The 21,348-nt window shown below is 41.7% G+C and overlaps 1 protein-coding gene across 7 annotated transcripts in view; it reads left to right on the top strand.

Annotated features, from left to right (window-relative positions):
• Positions 1–20,276, top strand: part of USP48 (ubiquitin specific peptidase 48) — a 103,863-nt gene extending 83,587 nt beyond the window's left edge. For 5 of the 7 annotated variants that reach the window (XM_074380250.1, XM_074380249.1, XM_074380247.1 and 2 more), the window contains 3 exons: positions 3,658–3,813; positions 8,047–8,172; positions 10,787–13,460. In XM_074380250.1, the coding sequence (XP_074236351.1) occupies positions 3,658–3,813; positions 8,047–8,172; positions 10,787–10,933 (429 nt within the window). In that variant the 3' untranslated portion in view covers positions 10,934–13,460. Of the gene's footprint in view, positions 1–3,657; positions 3,814–8,046; positions 8,173–10,786; positions 13,461–18,335; positions 18,363–19,741 lie in introns of those variants that run through there. The other 2 variants (XM_039474155.2, XM_039474154.2) reach the window with 1 other exon arrangement.
• Positions 20,277–21,348: the final 1,072 nt, after the last annotated feature.

The raw sequence follows: 21,348 nt of genomic DNA, 5'->3' as shown, positions 1-21,348 counted from the left end.
GTGTGTGTGTGGCCAGGCACAGTGGCTCACTCCTGTAATAACAGCAGTTTGGGAGGCGAAGGTGGGCGGATCACTTGAGGTCAGGTGTTTGACAGTAACCTGGCCAACATAGTGAAACCCTGTCTCTGCTAAAAATAAAAAAAAATTAGCCAAGCATGGTGGCACAGGCCAGTAATCCTAGGTACTTGGGAGGCGCAGGCAGGAGAATTGCTTGAACCCAGGAGGCAGAGGTTTAAGTGGGTCAAAATTATGCCACTGCACTGCAGCCTGGGCGACAGAGTGAGACTCTGTCTTAAAAAAAAAAAAAAGTAGAGAGAGAGAGTGGGTGTGTGGGGGTGTGTGTGCACGCGCAAGCGCATGGAAGCACATGCATGTGGGTGTACATATCCATCCTGATTCAAGACTCCATTCTCTTTTGTCTGTTTGGCTGGCAGTACCATATGTTTTAGTTATTATTATTAGTACTGTGGATTAATAATCAGTTGGGAATCATCATTTATTGCCTGTTGTCACTAATTCTCTGTTCTCTGGTTAACTTTGTAAACTAGTTTGTTAAACTTGACATGATGTTCTCACTGTCTTTACTTTCTGTTATTTCAAGCTTTGGTTTTTACCCTAAGAGTGGTTTAGAAAAACTGTCTATATTTTCAAGTGACTTAGATTTTAGAAAGTGAACTTATTTTGAATGTCTACTTTTATTCACTGTGGTCATGACCACAGCAATTTTTTCAAAGTGGATGTGGAATCACTCTGCTCAATTGTGGATGACAACAGATTTCACATTTATAAATACGATAGAGAATGTTGGGGAACATCGCTTTTTATACTGTAATTATTTTTTATACTTCATAGTTTTCTTCTGTCTTCCTTCTCCTTGTTTGGATGTTGTAATACTCTAGAACGTTTCACATTTTGTTCTCACAAAAAATTTTTGGCTCAAAAAAAATCTCAAGTGTAACCTTCCTCTTTGGAAAAGACTAGATAGTCCCTGAAAAATGTTCAGCATTTTCAAAATGTCACCCTCCTCATCACATAGATATCTCAGTATATACGTAGCTTCTGTAATTGCTGCTTTAAATCCCTGCAATAAAAAATGATGCAATTCTGCTTGTCCATAGTGGAGATAAACAAATCCCCTTTCCTCTTTTCTCTAAGCTAGATCAACCCGATTCCTTTGACTTCATCTAGAAATTTAGGTTAATAATATACTCAGTATTGGGTATCACTTAGGTAACTGAAAGCCTTCTAAAACCGGTGGGCTGGTTTTTTTTGTTTTGTTTTGTTTTTGTTTTTGTCAGCTAAGTTGGATTTAAATCCTCTAGATTAAGAAGAAATAATTCCAGGAAAAGCCTTTAGACCCATTTAAAATCAGAGTTATTAAACCATCTATCTCGTTTGATGATTAGGGTTTTGTTTTTTGATTGTGTTTTGTACTTCTAAAATAAAATTATATGTTGATGTAGATATTTTTCCTTATATTCCTGATTGTAGAATTTTGGTTCAATTGATTGAGAAAAATGTTTCATCAACTTTCATTTTATTTTTTTAACCCACATGTGCATTTAATTTTTTCTTGCGAATCTTAGAACCACCCAGTTGCCTCTGTAGATTCGGGGCTAGAGCTTAACTAGCCTCAGGCAGTGTCTCACCAGTGGTCAGCACCCTGAACAAATGCTCTTCTGTGTTTGGGTCCTGATCACCTTCTGCTTTGTAAACTGTGGAGCCCGTGCGTAATGAATATGTGGCATCTGTGTCCGTAATGACTGCTAAACCACTCTGCTTATGCACAGCTGACACTCAGTGACAACTGTGGAAACCAGAGCCAGGGTCTTGAGGTTACCTCATCCAGATTTTAATTAAACCAGAGGAAAAGATTTCCTTAAAATTCCTGCTTCTTTTATTCCCTAGCCTGGTTAGACGAATATCCCCCGTACCTCTCACCCAACCCCCCTGGCCACCACCACCACATTTGGTAAAAAAAAAAAAAAAAAAAAAAAAAAAAGGCAGACTCTTGACTGTTAACCTCTTGATGAGGGATTTATAGGAGTACTGTAGACGGATATTTGGTTGTCATCTGTGGGTTTTTTGTTTTTTTGACTAGTACTGCATGTATCATGCACACCCGTGTGCATCCTTTTTATAGCACCATTAGGTAGTCATGGCCATCATGACATTTCCCCTCTAAAAATGAAGACAATGCCCTATATAATACTAATAATGTGCTCATAAATAAGAAAACTAACGAAAACTCCCTACTGTCTTATAATACCCATCCTCAGATATGTCTTGAACATTTTTCCCCCCTCAGACCCGTATATATTCAGGATATGTGTTGTTTGTATCACTTTAGACTTAGAATTTGGAACAGTTACTCTTCCTCTCCACCCCCTTTCTTTCTCCTCTTCTTTTTTTTTTTTTTATAAGACAGAGTTTTGCTCTTGTTGCCCAGGCTCAAGTGTAATGGCACAATCTCAGCTTACTGCAACCTCTGCCTCCTGGGTTCAAGCGATTCTCCTGCCTCTGCCTCCCAAGTAGCTGAGATTACAGGCATTTGCCACCATACCCAGCTAATTTTGTATTTTTAATAGAGATGAAGTTTCTCCATGTTGGTCAGTCTGGTCTCGAACTCCTGACCTCAGTTGATCTGCCCACCTTGACCTCCCAAAGTGCGGGGATTACAGGCATGAGCCACCACACCCAGTTCTTTCCCTTCTTGACATTGAACTTGGACCAATTTGATTTCTTTTAGATTGTCCCATGTTCTATATTTGGCTGACTGTTTCCTTATGTTACTTATTTTATTTGTATATCCCCTATATTTCAGTTTCTGTAAATTGAAAGGTGTGTGTAAATGTTTGATTACATCCAGATTTAACATTTTTGCAAGAATATTTTATGAGTGAGACTATATTTTGCCATTAGGACAAGTGATACAGTCTTGTTTTTAGTTAAGTTTAATTTTTTAAATAAAGGTTTTATATTTTTAAATTTGCAGCAGTTTATACTTAGTTTCCATGTCATTCTTAAAAAGAGAAGAATATATTTACAGTTCAGGTTGTTTATGAACTAAATTTTGTAATCCTGAAGTTTTTTAGTTTATTATGTTTTTCTGATTTAAGGTCAGATTTAATCATTTTAATTTTAAATGTCATCTCTCTCCTTTTTGTTTTTTATAAAAGAGACGGAGTCTCTCTCTGTCACTAGAGTGGAGTACAGTGGTGTGATTGTAGCTCACTGCAGCCTGGAACTATTGGGCTCAAGTGATCCTCCTGCCTCAGCCTCCAAGTAGCTGGGACTACAGGCTCATGCCACCACGCCTGGCTCATTTTTGGTCAAGATGGGTCTTAATATGTTGCCCAGGCTGGTCTTGAACTCTTGGGATTATAGGTCTGAGCCCCCTTGCCAAACCTTAACTGTCTCTTCAAACAAACATTTAAACTGCTTACATGCAATTAGAGGTGTGTATTACTCATTCTTTTATCAATTATATGTGAACCTGCTAAGAAAGTCTCACTAGTCTCTACTCATTGTTCACATTGAGTTTCACATGTTTAAGGGACCAATAAGTAAACGGCTTTTGTTTGCCTAAAAAACTTAATGAGCAAGGATCACACTGGATAATTTCAGTGCTTTCTTCATTTTCAATCTCCATTATAGAGCAATGGTGGAACAAAGCGGCAAAAGATATCCCATCAAAATTATATAGCCTATCAAAAGCAAGTTATTCGCCGAAGTATGCGACATAGAAAAGTTCGTGGTGAGAAGGCACTTCTCGTTTCTGCTAACCAGACGTTAAAAGAATTGAAAATTCAGGTGAGGAAAACATTGGTTCAAGTCTGCTCTGGACTTAAGAGGGCCTTCATGAATTCCTGCTTTCCACCTATATTTATGTATGTGTGTATATGTGTTTTTTTCCAAAAGACTTAAAGTTTTCAAAATAGCCAAAAATCATTTTATGAAGATGAAAGTGAATTTTGATTCTGGAAATGTGGGCCGTTCTGCGTGGCTTTCCAATAATGAGAAACATTAGGAACCATTTAATTTGTCACATGTTGAGGTTGTGCCAGGATAGCTGTTCTCTCACTTTATTGTGCTGTATGCTTTTCTTTGACCACTTAATAGGTATTGGAGCCTGTTACCAGGAACTGCTGTGAAATTTAATGGGAGAAAAAAGGCAGTTTATTGTTAGCGATTAGTGATTGCTTATTCACTAGGCTGTCACAGTGTTTTTGGTGGCAGACAAGTCTATCTGATAGAGTTTTAAAGTTATCTTTACCTTTCTTTGTGCAGTGATGTTTTCAAAATTGTGACAAAGATTCATTTTAGATGATGCCTTGTCCATCCCCATCCCCACCCTAAAGCATACATTAGCTTTACAGATCAGTTCGGTAGCTGTAATGCAGTCATTATTAAATGGTTTCATGATATTGTTACTTCTTGGTATCAATACTGAAATACTATAAATGGGCATTCCAGTGGTAAATCTCAAATCTAGGCAGAAGGAACTGATAAATTCAAGATGTCCATGAAAAAATCTGGCCCCTAATCTGTTTCAGTCACTGATAGATATCCAAAAAGTTGACCAGATTTCCTTCTTTGCTACTTTTATGTGGCATAGTTTACTGGTTACACATTTTTCTTGTTGCTGATATTTATCATTATAATTGAGGCAAAAGTACAGGCTTCCTTTGAGGGTGTTATGTGTTCCAGATTGTCCTGACAACAGTATTTCCCTTGGTTGAACCCATGGCTCTGAAAATAAGCATGTTGGCATAATATCTTTACTCTGTTATTGTGCCTTTGACATCTAAGAAACCCTGTTTCTATCAGCAGCTTTCTGCCTGTCATTGGGAAACCTCGAACGTGAAAAACCTTTAAATTAAAAAAAGAACCCCTGTGCATAAAGACATTTTTTAAAGTCTGTGCTGCTTTTATTATGGACTACCATTTTAAAGAATAAACCAAAAGTCAGCAGAAATAATCCTTCTATATGAGAGCATGTTACCTGCATGAATGAGCTGCTAGAAGACAGCAGCTGTTCACACAGCCCCCAGATGTGCTCTTCTTAAATGGCTTTCTCATCTCCACTCTTGCTTCAGGAACCACTGCAGACCAGAGTGAAAGAAGGGGCAGGGAAATGTCACCCACTTCCCCTTGCTATATAGTGATGGTTGCTTGTAAAGCTTCAACTAGATATGAGCCTGGTAGCCTGGATAGCATTGGAGTTTGTGGTGGGCATGTACGTGATCCTCAGTGGTGGTGGTGGGTGATTTTCTTAAGGCGTGTATTTCATGTTTTAGTGATTGATGGGGCCTTTCCTCTGGGGATACTGCATTTCTAAGTTAGCAGGATAACAGCCTTTGCAAATCTTTAAGTGTTTGTTTCTAGACATATCTACCATATATAGTTGCTTGAAACCTTTTAAAGCTTGCTGTGTCTAATTACTAATTCATCCACCTTTGATCACATGAAGTTAATGAAGTACAATTTGTTCAGCTCCTTTCTCAAAAGATGTGCAGTGTTTAATTGTATTATTTCATTTTCCCAAAGATAGATCTTTAGTGGGTGGGTGGTAGTGCCTGCCTGAGAAAGTAGAACATTTTGGCACAGAAGTGAAATGGCTGGCAGCTGAGGCGATTGCTTCTGTATTTTCTTATTTCAGCCCCTCCCACCATCGCAAGCAGAGGAGAGCCCCTCCCTGAGAGCAACAGGGTTTTCATGGTTCCTGTTACACTCCAAAGACCAGGAATGCCACGCCTGCTTGTTACGCAGACTCTATCGTGTTCTTTATACTCAGGCATTCTCCTAGCACTTAGAGTTTATGGATTATTTTACTGTAGGCCTCCCTGCCCTGGTAGGCCTGTTCCATCTTCTCCTATCATCTTTCATAGTGCCTCTTCTGTGAAACCTATCTTGGCCCCTTTCATGGAACAGTCTGTCCCCCAGTGCTCCCTAGATCCTGCACATACCTTTTGCTGCCATCCTCACAACTTTGATTTGACCTCATTCCTGGGAACCCCTCCAGGGTGGGATTACTCACTTTTATATTATCAGCATCTAAAACAGTAGTTGACACATGGTACCTTTTTAATAAATGCTTCATTAGTTGTTGGCATCATCTCAATGTCCTTGTCCCTTCTCAGAATATAATGTGTTAACGTCAGCACCTCAGTTGTGGCACTTCTATCTAGAGAGATTTGTCCAGTTTCATAGGATAGTACAAAAGCACTTAGCATTTAAGGGCATAAAGGAGCATTTCTACAGTCCAGCAGCTCTGATATTATACACATCCACCATAGCTCTGCTTGATCGTCATGGTTGCAGAACACTTGCTGGTGTAGGGCTGGATATGCCCCTGCTTCATGTTTGCATGCTGAGCTGGCTTTCATAGAACTGTCCTGTTGGTACTTCCTGCTTATTGCTTCATGAAGACCATTGATGATGCCAGTGCACTTTCATTGCTAGCCACAGATCTCTAATTAGGTCATCCTGGTGCTGTTATTCTTTTGAGAAATCAGGTAAGATTCTGTCCCAGCAGTTAGGGAGGAGGCCAGTGCTGTTATCCTTGTTCTTGTCTTTGGTGCCATCATTAAAATCACTTTTCTGGTCTCCATCACCCTGGCCTGTCAAGCTCTTGGGCCCTGTTACACGCATAGTTCAGGGTTGATTTGTGAGGCTCCTTTTGTCTTTCCACATCCAAAGAATAGAGTGCAGGACAGGGCAGAATGGTTTTTCTGCCCATACCCAGAAGTGATAAAATTAAAAAAAATACCTTTCTGAATTTATAAAAACATTTAAATATTATGTATACCAGTATTTCAGAATGTGTGGGGTTTTGTTGTTGTTGTTGTTGTTGTTGTTGTTGTTGTTTTTTGAGGCATCGTCTTGCTTTGTTGCCCTGGCTGAAGTGCAGTGGTGCAATCTTGGCTTACTGCAACGTCTGCTTCCCAGGTTCAAGTGATTCTCCTGCGTTAGCCTCCTAAGTATGTGGGACTACAGGCGTGTGCCACCGTACCCAGCTAATTTTTGTATTTTTAGTAGAGATGGGGTTTCACCATTTTGGCCAGGCTGGTCTTGAACTCCTGACCTCAGGTGATCTGCCTGCCTTGGCCTCCCAAAGTGCTGGGATTACAGGAATGAGCCACCACACTCATCCTGGAATGTATTTAATTTTTAACACCTAGCCAGAACTAGGGTGGGGCATATGGTCCCTACCCTTCAGAAATTCGTATTTTGTTTCCTAGAGACAAGACTCAATCTAAGAATATGTGACAGTTCTGAGGGCTGAATTATATACCCCAGACCATTTGCTAAAGGAATAGGAACAAAAGAGAGAATTTAAAGATGGTTTTAAGAAAGAGTTTTGGATCAGGTCCAGTGGCAATCTCTGTACTTCGGGAGGCTGAGACAGGAGGATTACTTGATTCTGAGAGTTTGAGACCAGCCTGGGCAACGTAGCAAGACTTCATGTCTACAAAAAAATTAAAAATCAGCCAGACATGGTGGCGCACATCTGTAGTCCCAGCTGCTCAGGAGGCTTGGGTGGGAGGATCAAGGCTGCAGTGAGCCATGATTGTACCACTGCACTCCAGCCTGGGTGACAGATGAGACCCTGTCCCAACAAAAACAAAAAGAAAGGATTTTGACTTGACTTGTTTATGAAAGGGAATGGGGCCTGGGAATGGTGGGGTGAGAGTGATGACCTTGCCTAAGCCTCAGAGTAGCCATCAGCCCAGCCCCATTTTTTACTCATTTTATTTCCCCACACCTCCACCCTTGGGAAGCTGGTATGGTAAGGAACAAATGCATCTATGTGTGTAATTGTTCCCCAGTACGCTACCAGACCTCCTAAGGATGTTCCCAGATACATCGGGGATGATAGCCTCAGTAGGAGTGTAATAAGTTGGCTGACTGTAAGCAATAGTGGTTTTGTACTCTGAAGCCTTTTTGTTTGTGTTTTAAGAATCTGTGCATAATTTATTCAAATAGGGTGTAAGTCTCAGTATTTTGTATTATATGGACTTTGTCTCTTTTATATTGGCACAGATCATGCATGCATTTTCAGTTGCTCCTTTTGACCAGAATTTGTCGATTGATGGAAAGATTCTAAGTGATGACTGTGCCACCCTAGGCACCCTTGGCGTCATTCCTGAATCTGTCATTTTATTAAAGGTAAGCAAACAGCTCCTTAGCCTCAAGGTTTTAAATGTTACATAAGTATGTGTAAACTGTGTGAAATGGTGGTTAAAGGATGCCTTGGGTCTTCAGCAGAGGGTAGTGGTAAATGACTGCTGTGAGTTTTTACAGCTCAGCCCAGCTCTGGCTGAGCCGCAAGAGACTTAGAGAAGGTCAGAACATCGTCATATCTTGTTCTTGTGTGTTACAGTAGGTGCTGTTAATGCCACAACATCAGCAACTGCTGGTATCCTGAGAAGGTGAAAGTGAAGGCTTTTCTTGGCCTTTCCTGGATCACCTAGTTCAGTTTCTATGCCTTTGTGGGATTTCCTGTTCCCTGGTAGGGCAGGGCAGTCGTATAATCACACTCACCAACTGCTAAGCCCCACACCTGATTTTTCCTGTTTGATTTTCTGTCATAAGTGCCCCGGTTCTTCTCGAGATACCAATCTAGTTTCCATTCCCCTCAGACTGGGAGGAAGGGAGTCATGTTGGGTTGTAGCCCTCTGAGCACTGAGGATTGACTGTCATTTCAAGGGGAAAAGCTGAGTGATCTGGTCTCAGGTCACCAAGTTTCTGTGGTGTCCTTTCCCCAATGCCCTCCACTCCCCCCACCCCAACTTTTTTTCCTTTTTTTGACTAGATGGATCTGTTCTTAACACCACACTAATGATACTGATGTTTGCAACTTAATATGAAATGCTGCCCCACCAAGAAAAAAAAAAATAATAATAATAAAAAGGTAGAAGATAGACTTGTGACCAGTGTGAATAGTAACTTATTTTATACTTTAAAATCTATCTCTGCTGAGATTTTCATAGTTTTTGTTAAAAGTAGATTCAACCTCCTCCCTAACCTTTTCTCTAACTTCAGTTCAGCAGAATTACTTAACCATACTTCATAGTATTAAAGCATCTCCTCTCTTCCTTTTGGTTCAAAAGTACTAGCCAGCCAAGGTAGGAAGCAAGGGTAAAACGCAAGGCTCCGTCGCAGCAGTCAAAATACACAACTTAATAAGATTCTTGTCCTGGGTATGGAAATTGGTTTTGGATTTAGTACATATGGAAGATGATTTAGAAAGTAGGGGCCTCTAAGATACTGTCAAAGAAAAGTCATTGAGGCTGGGTGCAGTGGCTCGTGCCTGTAATCCCAGCACTTCGGGAGGCCAAGGCAAGTGGATCACCTGAGGTCCAGAGTTTCAGACCAGCCTGGCCAACACAGTAAAACCCCATCTCTAAAAATACAAAAAAATTAGCCGGGCGTGGTGGCATGCGTCTGTAGTCCCAGCTACTCAGGAGGCTAAGGCAGGAGAATTGCTTGAACCTGGGAGGTTGAGGTTGCAGTGAGCTGAGATAGCACCACTGCACTCCAGCCTGGGTGACAGAGTGAGACTCCGTCTCAAACAAACAAACAAACAAAAAGCATTGAACCAGCCTCTCTTGCCCAAATTTGTACCCTCCCTAAAGGCCTAGTCACTTCCCATTGCCTCTTTTGTTTCTTCTTGGCCAAAAGAATTCTTACTATGCCAAATACCACCACATCATGTGGTAGAATAATTGCTCAGGTTTTTTATTTTGAACTGTGAAAATGTGTGCTTTCCAAACCCTGGAGCCCCAGTTCTGGTGTGATAAAGTCAGGCCCTGGAATGATGAGGCATAGCCATATCTACCCCATCCATGCACACACACCCCTCTTCCTACCACCTACTCCTCCCTCTGTTTAACCTTCTGCATTTCCTGGAACTGTAGGTTCAAGGGTTTGTACTTCACATGGGCAGCTAGAGTCTGTACTGGTCATTGGCCTCGTTATCCTTGCAGCTAACCTCATCGTAAGCTCAGACATAAGCTTCCTCCTAAAAAGGAAATAGGTATCCTGCTCTTGCTGGTGAAGTGGGACAAAATTAAAATTTTAACCTAATTGGTATTCTGAGAGGACCAGTCTAACTTTATTTCTACCCCTCACTGCCACTACCAGTGTCTTAACTCACGTTGGTTAAATCAGTCTTGAGTAACCCCAGGGTGTCTAAACATTTCCATGTCTAAATGGGTCTTTAAAAATGGGAAAACAGGCAGGGCGCGGTGGCTCACGCCTGTAATCCCAGCACTTTGGGAGGCCGAGGCGGGTGGATCATGAGGTCAAGAGATTGAGACCATCCTGGTCAACATGGTGAAACCCCGTCTCTACTAAAAACACAAAAAATTAGCTGGGCATGGTGGCGCATGCCTGTAATCCCAGCTACTCAGGAGACTGAGGCAGGAGAATTGCCTGAACCCGGGAGGTGGAGGTTGCGGTGAGCCGAGATCGCGCCATTGCACTCCAGCCTGGGTAACAAGAGCGAAACTCCATCTCAAAAAAAAAAAAAAAAAAAAAAAAAAAGGGAAAACAGTCCCCCCTGCCTTTCCTCTTCTCACACGCAGTATACCATTTCTGAGGTGTTGATTCTAGACCCATAGCCAACGGGGCATCCACTATTCAACTTGCAAACTGAGTTCTCTGCTGGAACAGTGTGTTTGTGTCTTATAGCAATATCAGTATTTGAATCATGGGCCATACTTCCAATTTCAGACTCCCACTCCCTTGTGGTTTTGAATTGTCTTCATTTGTTTTCTAGGCTGATGAACCAATTGCAGATTATGCTGCAATGGATGATGTCATGCAAGGTAAAGATGAATTTGTTTTAGGAATCTGCTGGTTAGGTGTTAGAAGGAGGTGGGATTTTACATACTGGAGCGTTAACATACAGTACTTTTACTTTTAACCTTGAAAAAAGCTTCCACATGTTAAGGTAGAATACATTGTTTGTCTTAAAAGATCATAGAAAGGAGGGAACAGTAGCTACAAAAACTTGAGAAGCTAACCTGAGGAAGCTGAAGTAAATGTCAGCCTGCTGATGGAGGGGATCAACAAGAAGCAAAGCCAAGTCGAATTGCAGGCACACACAAATTAGAGGCCCAGGTACCTCTGAAGGTGAGAATGAGGTGTGAGCCTAAAAACAAGATAACACGATACTTCTTTGCAAAACTGTATAAGAAGCAGTTGGATAGCTCCCTATCCTTCACATCCTTGTCACTTACCCATCCCCACCTGGACCTCAGATGGGCACCCAGAATTATGTGTTTCCACACTTGCAAAAATTAAACTAGAAAGGTTGGGACAAAGCCTAAACCAAATAGAAGACCATCTCCCAGCCCTTTGCTCAAATTTGGGCAGCCCATTACCCTCTGGATGGGAAGGGATTTCTCTCCTGGGAAACTAGCCAAGTCAAGAAAATAACCAATGGATGTAAAAAGTCTGGTTCTGTATGATCAAGTGGGATTTCTTGCATCATAGGGATGCAGGGATGGTTCAACATTTACAAATCAATATATCACATCAGCAGAATGAAGGACAAAAATAACATGATTATCTTAATAGACAAAGAAAAGGTATTTGATAAAAATTAACATCTCTTCATGGTAAAATGTCTCAACAAATTAACCACAGAAGGAACATACCTCAATATGATAAAGGCCATATGTGAGAAACCCACAGCTGACATCACGCCTAATGGGGAAAAGCTTAAAGCTTTCCTCTAAGAACTGGAATAGACAACGATGACCGTTCACACCACTGTTAATTCAACCTAGTATGGGAAGTCCTAGCCAGGGCAATTAGGAAAGAGAAATAAATAAAAAGCATGCAAAATTGGAAAAGAGCAAGTTGAATGGTCTCTCTTTGCAGATGACGTTTTGTTTTGTTTTGTTTTGTTTTGGAAACAGAGTCTCTCTGTTGCCCGGGCTGGAGTGCAGTGTCAGGATCTCAACTCGCTGCAGCCACCACTTCCTGGGTTCAAGCAATTCTTGTGCCTCAGCCTCCCAAGTAGCTAGGACTATAGGCACATGCCGCGATGCCCAGTTACTTTTTGTATTTTTACTAGAGACTGGGTTTTGCCATATTAGCCAGGCTGGTCTCCCAACTCCTGGCTGCAAGTGATCCGCCCACCTGGGTCTCCCAAAATGCTAGGATTACAGGTGTAAGCCAGCATGCGGGGCCTACACGATCTTACATATGTAGAAAAACCTAAAGACTCTACCAGAACACTCTTAGAACAACTGATAAACATTCAGTAAAATTGTAGGATACAAAAATCAGTGTACAAAGTGAATTTCTGTAGTGTAGTGGTTATTATGTTCACCTAACAAAAATCAACATATAAAAGTTAGCATTACTCTGTACCAATAAGGAACTAGCTGAAAAAGAAACCACGAAAGCGGCCGGGCACAGTAGCTCACTCCTATAATCCCAACACTTTGGGCGGGGGGCTGAGGCACCTGGGTCAGTTGAGGGCAGGAGTTCCTGACCAGCCTGATCAACATGACGAAACCTCATCTCTAATTAAAATGACAAAAATTAATCACGCATGGCAGCGCACACCTGTAATCCCAGTTACTAGGGAGGCCAAGGCAGAATTGCTTGACTCTGGCAGGTAAAGATTGCAGTGAGCCGAGATCGCACCGCTGCGCTCTCCAGCCTGATGACAGAGAGAGTACATCTCAAAAAAGAAAAAGAAATCAAGAAAGCAATTCTGATGATAATAGCTACCAAAATAATAATAAGATTAGATACCTAGGAATAAATTTAACCAAGAAGGTGAAAGACCTCTACAAGGAAAACTACAAAACACTAATATAAGAAATCGAAGGGCTGGGCACAGTGACTCACCTATAATCTCAGCATTTTGGGAGGCTGAGGCAGGCAGGTCACAACATGGTGAAACCCCATCTCTACTAAAAATACAAAAATTAGCCAGGCATGGTGGCATGCACCTGTAATCCCAGCTACTTGGGAGGCTGAGGCAGAAAAATTGCTTGAACCCAGGATGCAGAGGTTGCAGTGATCCGAGATTGCACCACTGTACTGCAGCTTAGCAACAGTGAGATTCCATCTCCAAAAAAAAAAAAAAAAAAAAAAAAATTCCCAAAATTTATATGGAGGCTGGGCGCAGTGGCTCACACCTGTAATCCAAGCACTTTGAGAGGCTGAGGCGGGCAGATTGCCAGAAGTTGGGAGTTCAAGACCAGCCTGACCAACATGGAGAAACACCGTCTCTACTAAAAATATAAAGTTAGGCAGGCATGGTGGCACATGCCTGTAATCCTAGCTACTCGAGAGACTGAAACAAGAGAATTGCTTGAACCCAGGAGATAGAGATTGTGGTGAGCTGAGGTTGCACCGTTGCACTCCAGACTGGGCAGCAAGAGCAAAACTTCGTCTCAGGAAAAAAAAAAAAAAAAATTCATGTCAAACCAGAAAAGACCATGAATAGCCAAATCAATTATCAGCAAAAAGAACAAAGCTGGAGACATCATGATACCTGGCTTCAAAATATATTACAAAGCTATAGTAACCTAAACAGCATGGTATTGGTATAAAACATAGGACAATGGAACAGAATAAAGAACCCCAAAACAATTTCATGTATTTACAGCCAAGTGATTTATGACAAAGGCACCAAGAACATACATTGGGGAAAGGCTATCTTCTTCAATAAATGATGCTGGGGAAACTGGATATCCATATGCAGAAAAATGAAACTAGGCCTCTGTCTCACTATATATAAATATCAACTCAAGGCAGGGTGAGGTGGCTCATGCCTGTAATTCCAGCACTGTGGAGGCCAAGGCAGGTGGATCACGAGGTCAGGAGATCAAGACCATCCTGGCCAACATGCTGAAACCCCGTCTTTACTAAAAATACAAAAATTAGCCAGGCGTGGTGGTGAACATCTGTTATCCTAGCTACTTAGGAGGCTGAGGCAGTAGAATTGCTTGAACCCGGGAGGTGGAGGTTGCAGTGAGCTGAGATTGCGCCACTGCACTCCAGCCTGGACGACAGAGCTAGACTCCATCTCAGGAAAAGAAAAAAAAAATCAACTCAAAATGGATTAAAGACTTAAATGTAAAACCTGAAACTATGAAATTGCTAGAATTAAATATGGGGGGAAATGCTTTCAAACATTGGTCTAGACAGAGATTTTGGCAAAGACCTCAAAAGCACAGGGAACAAAACCAAAAATAAACAAATGGACTATATTAAACTAAAAAGCTTCTGCACAGCAAAGGAAATAATCAGAGTTGCAGGGGCAACCTGTAGAATGGGAGAAAATATAATCTCATTAAAAAGCAGGCAAAGGATCTGAGTAGACATTTCTCAAAAGAAGACATACAAGTGGACAATAGATGTATGGAAGATGTTCAGCATCACTAATCAGGGAAATGTGAATCAAAATCACAGTGAGATACCAGCTTCTCCCAGTCAGCATGGCTATTATCAAAAAGACAATAACATGTAACTAGGATGCAGAGAAAAGGGAAAAGGGAACTCTTATACACTGTTGGTAGGAATGTAAATTAGTACAGCCGTTATGGAAACATTATGGAAGTTTCTCAAGACTAAAAATACAGTTACCATATGATCCAGCAATCCCTCTAGTGGTATTTATCCAAAGGAAAAGAAATCAGTGTATCAAAAGGATATCAGCACTCCCATGTCTATTGCAGTACTGTTCACAGCAGCTGAGGTATGGAGTCAGCCTAAGTGTCCATCAGTAGATAAACCGATAAAAAACATTATATTTATATGTACACGTACAGTGGGATACTATTCAGCCATTAACAAAACGAAATCCTGTCATTTGCAGCAATGTGGATGGAACTAGGGGATATTATGTAAGGTGAAATAAGCCAGGCTCCAAAATAGAGAGAATGTATTTTCTCACTCATACGTAGGAGCTACAAAAGCTAACCTTGGGCCCGTAGAATGATAGTTATGAGAGAGTGGGAAAGGGCGTGTGAAGGGCGGTTGGTTAATGGGTACAAACATACAATATGATAGAAGGAATAAGTTCTGGTTTTCAATAGCACAGTAGGGTGATATGTTGTATATTTCAAAAGAGCTAGTAGAAAAGATCATGAAATGTTCCCAGCACAAACAAATGATAGGCCGAGCGCAGTGGATCACTTGAGCCCAGGAGTTCAAGACCATCCTGGGCAGCATAGTGAGACCCTGACTCTACTACAAATTTTTAAAAAGTAGCCAGGCATGGTGGCCTGCACCTGTGGTCTCAGATACTTGGGAGGCTGAGGTGGGTGGATTGCTTGAGCCCAGGAGTTCAAGGCTGCAGTGAGCTGTGATCATGCCACTGCACTCAAGCCTGGGTGACAGATTGAGACCCTGTCTGAAAAAAAAGAAATAATAAATATTCAAGGTGATGGATATACTAAATACCCTGATGTGATCATCATACATTGAATGCATGTATCAAAATATCACCAGTACCCAATATATATGTACAAATAATATGTTTGGTTTTTGTTTTTTGAGACGGAGTCTGTCACCTAGGCTGGGGTGCAGTGGCATGATCACTGCAACCTCCACCTCTGGGGTTCACGTGATTCTCCTGGCTCATTCTCCTGAGTAGCATAGGTGTATGCCACCATACCTGGCTTTTTTTTTTTTTTTTTTTTAAAGCTGTGGCCTGGCTAATTTTATTTTATTTTATTTTTTTTGATACAGAGTTTCACTCTTGTTACCCAGGCTGGAGTGCAGTGGCGTGATCTCGGCTCACCGCAGCCTCCTCCTCCTGGGTTCAGGCAATTGTCCTGCCTCAGCCTCCTGAGTAGCTGGGATTACAGGCACGTGCCACCATGCCCAGCTAATTTTTTTTTTTTTTTTTTTTTTTTTTGTATTTTTAGTAGAGACGGGGTTTCACCTTGTTGACCAGGATGGTCTCGATCTCTTGACCTCGTGATCCACCCGCCTCGGCCTCCCAAAGTGCTGGGATTACAGGCTTGAGCCACCGCGCCTGGCCGGCCTGGCTAATTTTTATACTAGAGACCGTGTTTCGCTATATTGGCCAGGCTGGTCTTGAATTCTTGACCTCAGGTGATCTGCTCATCTTGGCCTCCCAAAGTGTTGGAATTACAGATGTGAGCCATTGTGCCCTGCCTTGTTGGTATTTTTTAAAAGCTGGTTCATCTCCCAGGTACCCTTCAGTTAATCCCACCAGTGCCCACTGAACAGAGCTTTCAGACATTTGTTTTTCCTTTTGTTTATACCCAAATCCTCAGACTTCACAGACATCTTTTTTTTTTTTAAGATGGAGTCTTGCTTTGTCGTCCAAGCTGAAGTGCAGTGGCGTGATCTCAGCTCACTACAATCTCTGCCTCTGAGGTTCAAGCGATTCTTCTGCCTCAGCCTCCCAAGTAGCTGGGACTGCAAGCACTTAACTACCATTCCCAGCTAGTTTTTTGTATTTTTAGTAGAGATGAGGTTTTACTTTTTTTGGCCAGGCTGCTCTGGATCTCCTGGCCTTGGGATCCATGCGTCTTGACCTCCCAATATGCTGGGATTACAGTCCTGAGCCATCATGCCCCGGCCCAGACATCTTTTTACTACCTCATACTTAGGTAGAAATGAGCAGCCAGATAGTTGAGGAATAAGAGCCTGATACCAAGAGATATCAAGGAAATAGCATAGGAAGCAAACAAACAATAGCAAGAGGAACTATATAAAAGGAACATTTGGAGAATAGAAAAGAGTTCATGGAAATAAAAAGTGATTGCACCATGGGTTTGTTACAGTAAGTGAAAAACTAAGGATAAAATGGTCATGAAAGCATCTAGAGGTACAGAGGGAAAGCCGATCGAATTCACAGGTTGAAGTCAGGAAGACGAGATAATGGAGCAGTGCCCACAAGATCCTGTGGGAAAGTGAGTTCCAATCTAGAATTCTGTAACTAAACTGACTTTATTCTACCCTCACACCTGATGGCTCTTTGAACATACATAAGGCCTCAAAAGATTGATCTGTCATGCACCATCTGCCGAGATACTGTGTGAGGATGTGTTCTTCTTGTTCTTCTTAAACATTAAATCAAGAAAGAAATGAAGAGTGGACCCAGTAAACAGGGGATCAGCATAGGATAAGGTGCCCTGGAAGATGGTAAAGGGAAGTCTCAGAGCTGTTCTTCAGCAGGCAGCGAAGATACCTGATCCATATTGGAGCAGTGGGATGCAAGCTTCAGGGAGGGATGCCACAAGGAAAAATGGAAGTGATGAAGACTGCCTTCAAGAGGTTACAGGTCTTTCAGAGTTTATATGTAGACTGGTGATAAATACAGAGAAAATGAAACACATCACTAATGCAGTAGTTACCAAGCTCAGAAAGACCCAAGTCATACCACATAGGAAATACAACCATGGTGCACCAAAGCATTCAACTGTGACTGGTATTAACGGAGTAAACATAATGCCAGTACTGAAAACTGGCTTAACAACAACACATGCCACTTCATCAGGAGGATGGGGTGGGGGCGGGGACTGTGTGAGCAGTAGAAGAGCCGTTTGCATCATTCACTGAGGAAGTTAGTAGATTTTAGGAAAAATTGTGAAATAGCCCAGGCATGGTGGCTCACACCTGTAATCCCAGCATCTTGGGAGGCTGAGACAGGTGGATCACTTGAGATCAGGAGTTGGAAGACCAGCTGGTCAACATGGTGAAACCCTGTCTCTACTAAAAATACAAAAATTAGCCCTGTGTGGTGGTGTGTGCCTGTAGTCTCAGCTACTCTGGACGCTGAGGCAGGAGAATCACTTGAACCCAGGAGGCGGAGGTTGCAGTGAGCCAAGATTGCGCCATTGCATTCCAACCTGGGCAACAGAGCTAGACTCCCTCTCAAAAAATAAAAACAAAATTATGAAATAGCAATATAAGCATGTTATTTAGAAATAGGCTAAATACAGAAGAAGCTGCTACATGAGTCAAAAGCGACTCCTTCCAGAACTTGGGCAGAGGAAGGGGAGAGACCGCTTCGCAGGAGTCAAGTTATGTGGCTTTCCCCCAGGCCACTCCTAGAGTTGTGCACCTTGTGTGCTCTAGTTGCAAACTGAGTCTTGTCAGCGTTTTACTTTTTAGATGATGCGTATTGCTTTGATAAAAACAGAAAAGACTGTCCTCAGATTAGTAACATCCATAACTTCAAAGACGATTATTACACGGTGACTAAGGTAATCAAAAGTTACTTAAACTCTTATCCTTAAGCATTGAAGTGATCTTATACTGTCTGTCACGACAATCTTTCCAATTTGGAATTCTTTTTTTTTTTTTTTTCCTTTTTTCAGTTTGTATGCCAGAAGAAGGGTTTAAAGGTAAGTTATATTTGTCATGTTTTGTTCATGAATGTCAGAGTCATCCTGTAATTTTCTATTAAAGCGAGGACTGTAATTTGATTTTAAATTTTAATCCAATCTGAGTCTCATGACTGAAATTAATTTCGGTTAAATGCATTTCTTATTCAAGCTTCTTCATTATCTTTTTCAACACTCAGGCCTCAGATGGGGCCTCAGCTGGGGCCTGTGTGTTAGAACTGTTTCTTGCCAGATGTCGATTTGGCCTTCCCTTTCTTATTTTATAGGAGGTTGGGAAATTAGCTAGTGGCATTTTGAGATTTATTTTTAACCTTTTCTCAGTTCTTCCTATGAGTCCCCTCCTAGAGCTAAACTGCTTATGTTAACTATTAAGAACTAGTGGTACAAGAATTTGCCAGATTTTATCAGGTCCAGTGAAAAGATTTAATCAGTCACTTAGCATTGAAGCATCTGTTGGATTATTACCTCAAGAGGGGACATGGTGGTGCTTATACTACATCTGGGCCATGTAGTTGCACACACCAGTAAGATTCAAGAAGTCATCAAATACAGACCTTTGACGTGGATTTTACTGTTGCTCTGTTGATTCTTTACGGGTCACTCCAAAAGTCCATGACAGGCTGTGATTTTGCTAAGGAATGAGTTTGAATCGCATACCAGGCGTTCCTTGCTAAATGAGATAAGCGACAAACCTATTGGCCAGCCTCCCGTCTTCCTCTACGCACAGCTTTGTTGTCTGCATGTTACCACTGCAAAGGGACTCCTGTTGGGGTCAAAACAAAGCAAAAAAAAAAAAAAATGGCTTTATGAAAAACAGTCATTGGCCGGGCTGGGGGCCTCACGCCTGTAATCCTAGCACTTTGGGAAGCTGAGACGGGTGGATCACCTGAGGTCAGGAGTTTGATACCAGCCTGGCCAACGTGGTGAAACCCCATCTCTACTAAAAATACAAAAATTAGCCAGGTGTGGTGGTGTGTGCCTGTTAATCCCAGCTACTCAGGAGGCTGAGGCAGGAGAATCACTTGAACCTAGAAGGTGGAGGTTGCAGTGAGCCAAGATTGCACCACTACACTCCAGCCTGGGTGACAAGAGTGAAACTGTCTCAAAAAAGAAAAACAGTCATTAAATGAAAGCATCAGTAAAATCTGGTTAGCTGTGTGAAGATGCACATAGGAAGGACATGTCTTTCAACAGAAATGTGATTTAACAGAGAGCCTGGAGTCTGCTGATATTTTTTCTTATCCTCCAACACAAAGCTGCTGCTGTGTTCATTTATTAAGTCGGATGTTCCCTTTGATGATATGTTCTTGGTAAATGGAATCAGTGAACTTTTAATCTGTAGTTCACAACTATCCTTCCACGTGTGTTTCTTTTCCCAGGTACTGGTCTTCTTGGACATTAATCTTTGAATACTTGCTGACTGCTAAGAAATGACCAGAGGGGAAGAGGAGTTTGACATGTTAGGGCATTAAACAAAGGTGGATTTAAGAATTAAACCATTACATGTCCCTTCCAAAAGGCAGATCCATTCAAAAGTGACTGTCCCAAATGCCTTATGTCAAATAAAGCAGATTGCACTGACGGACATCAGACTTGAAGGAAATGTTTCCAATTTTATATTTAAGGGGGGTGGTGGGTGGGAGGGGGCAAGTAAAGAGAGAACAAGTTTAGTAGCAGTAACAGTAAATCATGTTTACATACCAGATTTATAGCCGCGGGAGGGAATAAAGTTCTGTTATATTTCCTTGCTTGAGTTTCATACCAGATGCGTTGGTCCATAAAGGATTGTATCACAGTAGATGGGACAACATTCTGCTCTGAACGAAAAGTAATTTTAGAGACATAACCTGCTTACCGATGCCTGTCTTTGATTCATATTCTACTTTCAATAAAGCATGAAAGTGAAGAACTTGTCCTAGGTGTGGAAAAGTGTCTTCAGATTTAGACTCCTGCATGTCCGCTGCAGCGCCACCCGCCTTACACCTGCCCAGCCGTCTGTCTCTTGGTGTTGGGTACAGGAGGGGGCACCTGCTGTCTCCTGCAATGAGCAAGGAATTATGTCTCAGTTTTTGACTTCAGAGGCTTTTGCTTTGGTGCATTTCAGAAAGGATGGAGAACATTTATTACATGTGAAAGCATCTTCCTCCGGTTTTGCTGTTATTCAAAAGTGGGAAATGTACCTGGCACGTTTGAAAAAAAAAAAAATCTACCTATCAGAAGAGTAAATCAGACTGAAGTACATTCGGAAAACACAAGGTTTCTATAATATTTCTTCCTCCTATCCTCCATGTCACTGTTTCTTGGACCTCAGTTCCCTTTTTGAAAGCATTCTTCCAAAATACCCTGAGAGGATCTTTCAGATCATTGTATTTAAAAGGAAAATAATATATGGATGGGATGTGCTGTTCATCCAACTCAGGATTATTGTTCTTAACACCTAACTGAAGCAATATTCTTAAGAATATTGAAGGATTTTTAAAAATTGAACTTAATAAGGGAGTTTTTCCTCAAAAACAAAGTTCCCTCTGTTGAGTAGGTATGTACATGTCTGTGGCTGAGATGCTAGCTTAGGCATCTCTCTTGTTAACACTTTGCTTGGCCTTGGGTTTGTGCAAGCCTTTTCCCCCCTTTCATGAAAATTCAAACTCAGATAATGGATGGGGAGGCAGATTTTGATTTTAGACTCGGTAACCTTGGCAGCATCCCTTTTGAATAGCTCCTTTTATCAGTGTAATTATGGCTGCTTGGTAAGATTCTAACTTCGTGTTTGTGTTTCCCCTCCGTGTTTCTAATGTATTCAGTCTGTGCCCCCTGAGGAGGCAGGGGGTCTGTAATGAGCCTGTGGGGGAAGGTTAGAGCGGCACACAGCCCCCTCAGAAACCGTCCTAGGAGCGGCACTAAGGGACCATCTCTTCTGGCCTTTGCATTGACACAGGGAAAGGACTTGAAGTTGAGCTGACGGATCCTGATTTTTAGATCTCATTGT

The sequence above is a fragment of the Saimiri boliviensis genome, chromosome 11, assembly GCF_048565385.1.
Source record: "Saimiri boliviensis isolate mSaiBol1 chromosome 11, mSaiBol1.pri, whole genome shotgun sequence".
Classification (NCBI taxonomy): domain Eukaryota; kingdom Metazoa; phylum Chordata; class Mammalia; order Primates; family Cebidae; genus Saimiri; species Saimiri boliviensis.
This window is presented reverse-complemented; position numbering and strand designations above follow the sequence as displayed.